Source organism: Lucilia cuprina, chromosome 5 (assembly GCF_022045245.1).
Source record: "Lucilia cuprina isolate Lc7/37 chromosome 5, ASM2204524v1, whole genome shotgun sequence".
In the NCBI taxonomy this organism is placed as follows: Eukaryota; Metazoa; Arthropoda; class Insecta; order Diptera; family Calliphoridae; genus Lucilia; species Lucilia cuprina.
The window spans coordinates 45525855-45539225 of NC_060953.1; the positions used below are offsets into that span (position 1 = coordinate 45525855).

The window sequence follows — 13371 nt, forward strand, 5'->3', positions numbered from 1 at the left end:
TAGACTATAGATTAGACTATAGACTAGACTATAGACTAGACTATAGATTAGACTATAGACTAGACTATAGACTAGACTATAGATTAGACTATAGACTAGACTATAGACCAGACTATAGAGCAGACTATAGACTAGACTATAGATTAGACTATAGACTAGACTATAGTCTAGACTACAGACTAGACTTGATTATAGACTCGTCTATAGTGTAGGCTATAAACTAGACTATAATATAGTCAAGTATACACTATATAATAAGTTGTACTACAGATTAAAGAATGGTTTAGTGGACTATATAGGTTGACTAAGCAATAAACTAAACTTTAGACTAGACTGGACTAGAGTAGACTCTAGGCTAGTTTATGGACCATACTAGACCATTTAAATATGTATGAATTTCTCCCCAACTGACCCAAATCAAGTGAATAGCAAAAACAATATCGCATGTAGTTACAATGGAAACATTGACTACATTTATTTTGTGACATTGAGGAGAAAGAAAGTCTTTGTCGATGGGAGCAGCACATGGTGTTTGTTATGCAGCACAAAAGAAAATATCAAAAAAAGCCCCCAGACAATAAAACAATAAAAAGAGCGAAATGCTATCGTTGAAAACAACAACTATCGCATCTCACGTAGACACCAAAAACTACACATAGAGAGTGAAAAAAGAGTTTAACAATTATATATTATTGTTGTTGGTTTGTTGAAGATAAATACAAAACTTGGCTTAAAAGTAGTAGAAATATTTTCATGTATGGTTAATGTAAATATGGTTTCAACTGATTTAACAAGTTTAAAAGAAGCTGTCAAGTGAATTTAGTCTTAAAATAAACGCCAAAAAGAGTGGTTCAGATCGTATTAACAAAAAAAAAAATATTAAAAAATTAAGAAAAAGTCCAAAAAAGGAGAAAATAAACAAAAGTTGTTTTGTGTCTTTGGTTTTTATAAAATTAAAAAAATATATATTTGAAAAAAAGTGCATGTGAAAGCGTTTTTTTCGAATTAAAGTGCAAGAAATAATTGAAAAAATTTAAATTAATTAAATGCAGTTTTAAAAACAATTAAAGGATTTTTAGCCAATTTTTAAAGAAATTATTGAAATTTTTTAATTGTATTGTTTATATTTTGAATGAAAATGGTATGTAAACCATTTAAATTTATTTAATTTTCTAAGAAATTTTAAATTTTGTTATTTTAAGCACGACACAGTTACCTAGTTGTTAGTTAGCTTATGGTGTCTTAAATATTTATTTGTTTAAATGTCTTTTGTTTATTAAAGAAATTGTGAAAATAAACATTAATTATTTCAACGGTTATTTATTGTATTTATTTTGAGAAAAAAATTATGTGGTTTCTGGCAACTGTGAAGAGTTTTTGTATATATAGTTTGGACTGATAAATAGTCAAGACTATATACCGACCTAGTCAAGGCTTTTAGACAAATCGATAGTCAAGACTACTGACTGATCTATAGTCAGACTATAGACTGATCTATAGTCAAGATTACGGACTGATCTATAGTCAAGACTATAAACTATCTATAGTCAAGAATATAGACTGATCTATAGTCAAGAATATAGACTGATCTATAGTCGAGACTATAGACTGATCTATAGTCGAGACTATAGACTGATCTATAGTCGAGACTATAGACTGATCTATAGTCGAGACTATAGACTGATCTATAGTAGAGAATATAGACTGATCTATAGTCGAGACTATAGACTGATCTATAGTCGAGACTATAGACTGATCTATAGTCAAGAATATAGACTGATCTATAGTCAATACTATAGACTGATCTATAGCCAAGACTATAGACTGATCTATAGTCAAGACTATAGACTGATCTATAGTCAAGACTATAGACTGATCTATAGTCAAGACTATAGACTGATCTATAGTCAAGACTATAGACTGATCTACAGTCAAGACTATAGACTGAAATATAGTCAAGACTATAGACTGAAATATAGTCAAGACTATAGACTGATCTATAGTCAAGTCTTTGGACTGATCTATAGTCAAGATTATGGACTGATCTATAGTCAAGACTATAGCCTGATCTATAGTCAAGACAATAGACTGATCAATAGTCAAGACTATAGACTGATCTATAGTCAAGACTACAGACTGATCTATTGTCAAGACTATATACTGATCTATACTCAAGACTATAGTCAAATGTATAGACTCGTTAACTGATCATCACTCAAGACTATAGACTGCTCTAGTCAATACTATACAATAATACTATATTCAAGACCATCTATAGATTTTCAATAGTAGTCAAATCAATAGTCAAAGCTATAGATTGATCAAAATTCAAGACAATAGAATTATGAAAAGTGAAACAATATATTGATCTATAGTAAAAACTATAGATTGATCATAGTTAAGAATATACACTAATCTTTGTTAAAAGTTAAAGATTTATCTAAATACTAACCTATAGTCAAGACTATAAATTGATATATAGACAAGACTTGACCTATAGACAAGCTTAAAGAATAAGTTGTAATGAAGACTATAGAAGTGATCATAGTCTGAAATTACACTGATCTTTGAGCAAGACTATAGATTTACCTATCTATTGTAATCTAGACTGATGAGGGCTTTAAGTTAAAAATGATTTGCATTTATATCTGATATTTATTCCATTGATAGAGGTTTTTAATTCCGAACATGTTTTTCTTTCTTATTCCAAAACTTTCTTTAGTAGGTGTGTAGCTATTATTTTTTTCAAAACATTTATAAACAATAGTTTTTAAATAGTTGTAGTTAAATATATACAAAAATATTAGATAATATTACAAACACAATGCAGGTTAAATGAAACTTTATGACCCTTTTGTTTAGACGTGTTGTAGTATTTGCGAGTTTTTAAGTGTTTTCATTTCTTTTGTTAAAATATGATTTATTTTATGTTAAATTTTATTCACATTATTACTTTTGTTGTTACATTTTATTTATTTTAACTATTATTAACAGATATGTTTGTGTGTTTTTCTACTTCATTAATTTGAAAGAAAAAAACTGTATGTGTGTGTTTCTCAAGCACGTGCTTTTTATGGTAAAAAGATAAAATTACATTTCATGTAATAATTACAATTTTAAATCATCAATGTATTTAGTAGTGAAGTAAAAATGGTTTAAAAGTGTTGAGTTTTTTTGTAAACAAGTTAAGAGCAAACAAAAGACTTAAGCAGCATACTTTATTTTCACATATGTAATAGAAACTGTTATGAATTGCAAGCAATTGCATGACAGGACAAACTATTTCTCACAACAAGTTTTAGCAATTTTCTTCTTTTGAACATTTTAAAACAAAATTTTATTTCAAAAAGTTAAAAATTCTACAATTAAGTGTAAACAGCCTATAAAATTGTTTAAATAAAAAGAAATTATGTAAATTTATAAAAGAACAATTCTAAAATACCTAAATAAAGCTATAAAAACCATTTCAGAACAAAACTCTCTAACATTAACAGTTAATTTAAACTAATAAACGGCACAATTAAATATGATAATTATCACAAACATATTAATTCTTTAGAAGCACTAAAAGCTACCAAAAACGATTACTTTTATTAATACAAAAAAAAGCACAAAAGTTTAAATAAATTTAATAATTCATACAAAAAAATTCTAAAGACTTAAGAAAAACTTGAATGTGGTGCCAATTTGTTAAAAACAAAAAAAAAAAAATACTTTTGTTTTCTTTTATTAAAATCAATAAAAAAATAATTTGCAAAACAATATCCCCCCTAAACTTAGGAATAAATAACTTTTCTAGAGGAATAAATATTAAGAAATAGAAATTCTAACTGTAATAAAACAATGACAAAATATTATAAATTAAGACATAAATTATAAACACAGACATTAAGAGAAAATATCTTAAACACAGTTAGGCTAAAAGTAAATCACAAGTTTTTAATTAATTTATTTTCTTTTTTTGGGCATTTTCTGATCTTTTACTTTAATATCTTTCTCTTTGCTTAATGCTTTTTTTTGGCTAAAAAAAATGTGTGCGAATTTTTAAAATTTACACAAAAATTTTTGACAAAATTAAAGAAACCTTGCATTCTCCCTCTAGTTATTCTACAGAATATTAATAATGCTGTTTGTAAATTGTGTTTTAATAAATCAGTGGTGGGCTTAAAGAGGAAAAAAATCCATAAATATTAAACCTAATACGTTCTAATAGAAAGTAAATTTCAAAACTTTTCTTTAGAATTAGTTATTTTTTGTTTCGTTTGTTCCCCTGTTGTCTTTGATTGCTGACCTCTGCTTTCGATGATTAATTTTGTTGGTTTTCTTTTTGCGTGATTTTATAAAATATAAAATCACGCACAAAAAAGTGGACAGCAAGCCAAGAAATGTTTAAGTGAAATTGACATACAAAACTAATTTACTGAAAACTCTCATTTATTTTTTAATAATTTAAAATAAACATTTTCAATAATTGTTTTAAAATTAACAAAATTGATTTGAATTGGTATTTAAAACATGCTAACTTTCAACAAATAAACATTTTAAAAATACTATTGACATTTGACTTCAATATAGTATATACTCTTGACTATAGTTCAGACTAATCTATAGTATTGACTATAGTGTAGTCTATAGTCTTGACTATATATTAGTCTATAGAGTTGACTATAGATCAGTCTATAGTCTCGCCTTTAGATCAGTCTATAGTCTCGACTATAGATCAGTCTATAGTCTCGACTATAGATCAGTCTATAGTCTTGACTAAAGATTAGTCTATAGTCTTGACTATAGATTAGTCTATAGTCTTGACTATAGATCAGTCTATAGTCTTGACTAAAGATTAGTCTATAGTCTTGACTATAGATTAGTCTATAGTCTTGACTAAAGATCAGTTTATAGTCTTGACTATAGATCAGTTTATAGTCTTGACTATAGATCAGTCTATAGTCTTGACTATATATCAGTCTATAGTCTTGACTATAATCAGTCTAAAGACTTTAATGTAGATCAGTCTATAGTCTTGACTATAGATCAGTCTATATTCTTGACTATTAACCAGTCAATAGTCTTGACTATGGATCAGTCTATAATCTTGACTATGGATCTGTCTATATTCTTGACTATAGATCAGTCTATTGTCTTGACTATAGATCAGTTTATAATCGTTCTATAGTTTTAGCTACATATAAAATATAGACCACGCTATAGTCTTGACTATAGATTAGTCTATAGTTTTGATTATAGATCTGTCTAGAGCGTTGACTATAGATCAGTCTACAGCGTTGACTATAGATCAGTCTATAGTCTTGACTATATATCAGTCTATAGCGTTGATGATAGATCAGTCTACAGCGTTGACTATAAGATCAGTCTACAGCGTTGACTATAGATCAGTCTATAGTCTTGGCTATATATCAGTCTATAGCGTTGACTATATATCAGTCTGCAGCGTTGACTATAGATCAGTCTATAGTTTTGATTATAGATCAGTCTATAGCGTTGACTATAGATCAGTCTATAGCGTTGACTATAGATCAGTCTATAGTCTTGACTATAGATCAGTCTATAGTTTTGACTATAAATCAGTCTATAGCGTTGACTATAGACCAGTCATTAATCTTGACTATAGATCAGGCTATAGTCTTCACTACGGATCAGGTTATAGTCTTGACTATAGGTCAGTCTATAGCGTTGACTATAGATCAGTCTATAGCGTTGACTATAGATCAGTCTATAGCGTTGACTATAGATCAGTCTATAGTCTTGAATATATAGTCTAAGAAAACATCTTCTTCGATCAAACTAAACTTTACTTTAGTTAAGAACTTCGATATCTTTTTTGTACTGTCATCTTATTAAACAATATAAATAAATATAGATAAAATACAAATATGTAGTGATTTTGTTTTCAAAATATTTAGTTTGAAGGTTGTACGGAATCACTAATGATGTAATAATTGGGTGTGTGTTTGTTGTACAAAAGAAAGCGTAAACAAATATGGAATTAAACATAAATGATTTCTCTCGTTTTGAGATATTTAAAATAATAATAAAAACGAGAAATGTTAATTAAAGGTTAACAGTCCCTTTTTTTGATATACATATATATTTAACTAAACTTTTAAATTGTTTTAAGATAAACTCAAAACTAATTAAAAATATACTACAAATTTAAAAGTTTGTTTTTAATTTCTTCAGTTGACTACTTGTTGATAACATTATTTTAGTTCACAGTTCAAAATGTAAACAAGTTTTATATTAAAGTTTTATTTTTTGCTAAACTATGTATTGCCTCAATTTGTATTATATAACAAATATATTAACTTACTATATTTAAATATATATTTTTTTTAGTTTTTACACTGAGACTTTGGGTTAAATTATGGATTATGGTTTGTGCCAAAAAACTACTATGTATTTAACATTTAAAGACCTACACAAACGTTTTTGTTAACATTTGGTCAAATGTGTGCATGTTTAAAAGAAATTTAATTTCAATTTATAAAACATAAAACATAAAAAATTACAAATTGAAAAAAACAAGTTTATTTTTATGGAATAAATTACAAATAAATAGATGCTGGGCTATTCATTCCCTACTTTGCTAATTTTTTTTTTTGCAACAAACCATAAAATATTTGTAAAGAAAAACATTTTAAATTAAAGTAAAAAGTTTTTCAAAGTTCATTGTCTAAGTCTTTTGTTTTTGAAAATGCTTTTAATACCTCCATTAACTGTCACCACCATTTGATATCGTTATTGTTATGTAAATTCTTTAACAAAAAGAAATATGATTGATAAACATAAATTTAGTTTAGTTTGGATGACTTATTCAAATTTTTACTAAAACTTTGGTTCAATGCATGTAATTTCCGCTTAAAGTTATGATTCATGTTGATCGTCTTAGACATTATGTGTAATATGTATTGCAAATTAAAATGCAGGAATGACAGAATAGTAATAACTTTAGATTAGTCTATAGGGTCGACTATAGATCACTCTATATATCAGTCTATAGTCTTGGATTTAGATCTGTCTATAGTCTTAACAATAGATCAGTCTATAGTCTTTAGTACAGATCTGTTTATAACCTTAATGTATAGTCTATAGTCTTGGCTATAGCTCAATCTATAGTCTTGACAATATATCTCAATGTATAGATCTGTGAATAATCTTGACTATAGATCAGTCTATAGACATGACTATAGATTAGTCTATAGTCTTTACTATCGATCAGTCTATAGTCAAGAGTTTAGATCTGTTTATAGTCATGACTATAAATCAGTTTATAGTCTTTAGTATAGATCTGTTTATAATCTTAATGTATAGTCCATAGTCTTGGCTATAGCCCAATCTATAGCTTTGAATATATATCAATGTATACTCTTAACCACAGATCAATCGATAGTTTTTAATATAGATCAATCTATTGTCTTGACTATAGATTAATCTATAGTCTTGACTATAGATCAATCAATAGTCTTAACAATAGATCAATCTATAGTCTTGACTATAGATTAATATATAGCCTTGACTATAGATCAATCAAGAGTCTTGACTATAGATCAATCAATAGTCTTAACTATAGATCAATATATAGTCTTGACTATAGATCAATCAATAGTCTTGACTATAGATTAATCTATAGTCTTTACTATAGATCAATCTATAGTCTTGACTATAGATCAATCTATAGTCTTGACTATAGATCAATCTATAGTCTTGACTATAGTTCAATCTATAGGCTTGACTATAGATCAATCTATAGTCTTGACTATAAATCAATCTATAGTCTTGACTGTAGATCAATCTATGGTCTTGACTATAGATCAATCTATGGTCTTGACTATAGATCAATCTATAGTCTTGACTATAGATCAATCTATAGTCTTAACTATAGACCAATTTATAGTATTGACAATAGATCAATCTATAGTATTGACTATAGATCAATCTATAGTCTTGACTATAGATCAATCTATAGTCTTGACTATCTATAGTCTTGTTTATAGTTCAATCTATAGTCATGGCTATAGAGCAATCTATAGTCTTGTTTATAGTTCAATCTATATTCATGACTATAGATTAGTCTGTCGACTTGCTTGAAGATCAGTCTATAGTCTTGGCAAAAGATCAGTCTATAGTCTTGACTAAAGATCAGTTTATAGTCTTAAGTATAGATCAATTTATAGTCTTGACTATAGATCAGTCTATAGTCTTGAGTATAGATCATTGTGTAGTCTTGACTATATTTAGATCTGTTTATAGTTTTTATTATAGTCTAATGTCTTGTCTTTGTAGTATTGATAATAGATCAGTCTATAGTGTGACTGTAGTTCGGTCTTGACAAGTCTGTAATCTTGCCTATAATACAATCTATAGTTATGACTACAGATTAATATTTAATATTTGGTAACTTTTTTGGCTAATTAAAAATCCATAAAAGGTACTTTTTATTGTTTTTAAAACAAATGAAATTCCATGTTATTTTAATTATTTAATTGTTATATGTTTAGACAGATACTTATCAATACATAATGCTATAAACTATTTATTTAATTAATTACCAAATACTTTAAAAAGAAGCCAGCAAAAGTCTTTAAAAAATTACCTCATTTTTTAACTAAATATGTAAAAAAAACTATAACTTTATTTTATTTCTGTTACTTTTCCCTATTTACTTACAGCTCTTAACAAAAACACAAATCTATAAATTACTATTTATAACACTGGCTCTATGCTGTCTCATAACCAGTGGTAATGCACGTAAATTACCAAAAAGCCATACCAATGTCAATGGTACAGATGTTGCAACATCAGCTAAAGCGGATAAAACGGAAGTATCTACAACAGAAAAAACAACAACAGCAGCAGAAGCAGCAGAGGCCATAAAAGAAACCGAAAGCAAGTCATCCGAAGAAGAAGAAGAAGATGACGATGAAGAAGATGACAGTGATACAGCTGATAAAGCTGATAATAATGACAATGATGAAGAAGACGACGATGATGATGATGAAGATGAAACAGCAGAAAAAAATGCTTTACAACCCGCCGCTGATTCATCTCTTAGCGTTTGGGGTATTGTTAGAGGTTTTTGGAATTGGATTAGGGAAGACATAAGTGAAAGCCTATTTGCTGGTGATGATGTTAAAACTCAAGCAGCTGTTGGAGGTGAGAAAATATTTATATTGAACAAATATTTAATTTAGATTTTTGTTTTTATTTCGACAATTATTACTTAAGAGTTTTGTAATTGAATATGTGTACTCGAACACTTTAATACTGTTATACAGATTGTTTGTTTTTCTAGGTCTGAGAAAAAGTGTTAAAAAAAATGCTTAATATGTTTAACGGTTTCACTTTCAATTTCATCAGTTAAGTGTTAATTAACTCATTGACAGAGGGCTTTGTTGTTGGTTTTAAGTTAAATTGTTGTAATTTTTGAATATTTTTTTTGGGAAAAATATTTAAAAAATTGTTATGGTTTTAAAGAGTTTGGTAAATGAGGTGTACATTTTTTTGAGGTTTGTAAAATGTTAATATTAATGAATAACATTTATCACCACTTCAAAAGTAGCACTTAGGTTTTTTTTCAACTTCTTTAGAAGTGATGTTTATTGACTTCCAAAGAAGCTAAAAGAATCCAGTTTTTGTTAATTTAAGGTATATTTGTACTGGAAACTTCTGAATTAAATCTTGTGAATTAATCCATAAAAATTACTTCCTAAGAATGACTTCAAATGTAGTGAATTTGAAATACCTCCTATGACAAGCCTGTGTTAAAATCATAACTTCTTCAGATCTTTTTCAATACTTCCATGGAATAAATTCTACTTCTTTTTCGCTTCTTTGGAAGTTTTTGTTTTTACTGGGTATACATACACATACAAAGTAGTCCATTATGAACATTATTATATAATTTAATAAGGATTTTGCTTAAAATTATCATTCTTGGGTTATTTTGAAATCTTCAATTTAAAATCTTTCCTTGATAACTGTTATACTAAATATTTTCTTTACAAAAAAACAGAAAATGATCATTACTTGTTTATTGTAAAGAATGTTTCCTTTAGAAAACTGTTATACAAAAATATTCCCTAAGAAAACTGTTATACAGTAAAATTAGAAAAAGCAATACGAAGAAAATTAAACATGTTAAACATTAAACATGCAAAAAATCTGCTTTACTAACAACTGTTATACTGAATATTTTCTTTAGAATTAAAATTTTCACCGAGTATTTTCTTTATTTCTTTACTGTTATACAAAAAGTATTCTGAAAAAAAACTGTCATACAATTTTTTTGTTGTTGTACAAATATAGTATTTTCGCTAGAAAAAACTATTATACGGAAAATAGAAACAATTTTGGTACTGAAATGTAAAAACTGTTATACTAAATATTTTTATTAGAATTAACATTTATACGGAATATTTTTGTTAGAAAAAACTGTTATACAGAATATTTTTGTTAGAAATAACTGTTATACAGATTATCTTCGTTAGAGATAACTTTTTTACAGAATATTTTTATAAACAAAACTGTTATACATAATATTTTTGTTCGGAAAAAAACTATTATAAAGAATATTTTTGTTAGAAAAAACTGTTATACTGAATATTTTTGTTAAAAAATTCGTATACAGAAAATGTTTGTTCGGAAAAAAACTATTATACAGAAAGTTTTCGTAAAAAAAACACTGTTATACAGAATATTTAAAAAAAATTGGTATACAGAACATTTTCGTTAGCAAAAAACTATTATACAGATTATTTTTTCTTGAGAAAAACTTTCATACAGAATATTTTTGTTAGAAAAAAAAACTGTTATACAAAATATTTTTGTTAGAATAAACTGTTATACAGAATACTTCTGTTAGAAAAAACTCTTACAGAGAATATTTTTGTTAAAAAAATTGTAATACAGAACATTTTTGTTAGAAAAAACTGTTATACAGAATACTTCTATTGGACAAAACTCTTACAGAGAATATTTTTGTTAGAAAAAACTGTTATACAGAAAATTTTCTTTAGAATAAACTATTATACAGAATATTTTTGTTCGATAAAATTGTTATACAAAAAATTTTCATTATAAAAAACTGTTATACAGAAAGTTTTTGTTAAAAAAAAAAGAATATTTACCCAAAATTTCCGTAAAAAAAATGAAAAAATTTTTAAAATTATATGAAAAACTTGGATGCAGAAAGTTTTCTTTGAAAAAACTGTTATACAAAAAATGTTTAAAAAACCGAATTTAATTTATTAAAAGCTATTATACAAAGAATTTTCTTTAGAAAAAATCGTTTATACATCATAACTGTTATACAAAAGTTTTTAGAGAAGAGCTGTTTATATATAACAATCTTTTTTTCTTTGGAAAAAACTGTTATACAGAAAACAGAAAAATTTTTATACAAATGTTATTTTTTTAATTAAACAAGTTAGAGGAAAAGATATTCTGTGCTTTTTTTACAAAAAACTGTTATACAGAAAACTTTCTTTGGTTTTAACTGTTATACAGAAAATTTTCTTAATCAAATTTTGCTATACTAAGAAGTATTTTAGACCAATAAAAACTTATATACACAAACATTTCTTTACAAAGAACTGTTATACAGTAAACTTTCTTTGGTTTTAATTGTTATATAGAAAATTTTCTTAATAAAATATAATTAAATGATATAGTATTTTAACCATTTAAAACTGCTATAAAGAAAATTTTAATTGTAAAAAGTGTTATAGAAAAACTGATGACACATAAAAGTTTTCCGTATAACAGTTTATCCAGTAAAACTTTAACAATGACTGACTAATTCTTAATCACATAATCCAGTTTCAAAACAAACGTGTATGTTGGATGGAATGTTTCAAATTTATATTTAGTCGCAATTTTAATGATTTTTTTTTAAATTTCATTTTTATTGATTAGATTACAACATTTGAAATTAATTTTTTTATTAATAATCAAATATTGTGATATATCAGACAGACCAAATATTTACTACTACAGTACTCTAGTTTTGGTATTTATGTAAATTTCAATTTTTTTTTTAAATTTTTTGAAATTTTGAATCTAATTTAAAACAGCATTAATTTCAAAATAGAAATTTATGATGTTAATTTAAATTTAACATAATTTTGGCATTAAAATTTACATTAAATGCTTGTAAAGGTAATTTGTATAAATTTTGCATAAATTCAAACAAAATCGTGCGAAATTTAAAAAAAGTATATATATATAACATGTAGACTTTACGAAGGCGTTGTTATTAAGATATTTTAAAAAAATTAGCTTAAGTTATATTACAACATTTTTTCATTTCATATTTCAAATAGATTTTATTTAATGGTGCATGCTCTTGCTTGTTTATTATTTATTATTCCCAAAAAAATTTATAGTTATTGTTATACTTTCTCTTTTAAAAATTTCTTAAATACAATTTAAACAAAAAACAAGACAAATAACATGATTCATGCAAAATTTTTCGAAAAAAAAAAAAAAAAAAAAAATTGGGCGTGTTAGCGTTATTAAGCTCCCTAACACCTTAAATGTAGTTTAAACAAATCTCAACTAAAGTCTGAGAAATTTGCATTAAAGTTGTAAATATTTCAATTGAATTAGTTTGAAGTTTTAAGAAAATTAATGGTCAAAATTTTCTTCGTTAACATCAATTGTTTGTTTGTTTGTTTTTATATTGTTGCAAAATTTATTTTCACTTTCTGTTTTTTATTAACATAATTATGCTTACAATAGATTTTGTTTTTTGTTGTTACTGTTTTTTTTTCAAACACAATTATTATTTGCTTTAATTTTTAAGTTCATTGCCAGTTTTCAAGTGTTTAAATTAATTTTTTTTTATAACACGAAATACCAATTGACTCTTTAATATTATTGTTTAAATTTCAAAATTGTTAGGAGTATAGAAAAAAGTAATAAAAATCTTAAACCAAAACAATTTTAATGAGCAAAAAAGTTGTAATAGAAATGTTCAGCTCTAATAAGAAAAAAAAAATTATTTGAAAATAAAATCATTAAAAGTGTTGAAAATCTATAAAAAGAAGTGATGGAGAAAGAATATAAATAGATTTAAAGAAAATCTAATAAAATTAATATTCCAATTAAACTTTCTTAGAGAATTGATCTACAGCAACCTCCACGCTTACGGTTAAGAAAAAGTAGAACATTTTTGTAAAAGAAAACTTTTACTGCTCGAGGTTATAGAATACTCTACTCTATATTAGATACAATAGACCACACTATTGTCAAGTTTATAGACAACTCTTTAGACGAGACTATGAACTAGAACTGAACAAGAACTGAATTAGAACTGAACTATAACTAAACTAGAACTGAACTAGAACTGAACAA

General features: G+C 25.9%; 1 protein-coding gene across 1 annotated transcript; it reads left to right on the plus strand.

Moving 5' to 3' along the window:
- The first annotated feature begins 1061 nt into the window (after positions 1-1061).
- On the plus strand, positions 1062-9224 carry LOC111685697 (nucleolin). Its single transcript, XM_046952869.1, has 2 exons — positions 1062-1141; positions 8688-9224. The coding sequence occupies exons 1-2, from the start codon at positions 1133-1135 to the stop codon at positions 9207-9209; spliced, it is 531 nt and encodes a 176-aa protein (XP_046808825.1). The 5' UTR covers positions 1062-1132; the 3' UTR covers positions 9210-9224.
- Positions 9225-13371: the final 4147 nt, after the last annotated feature.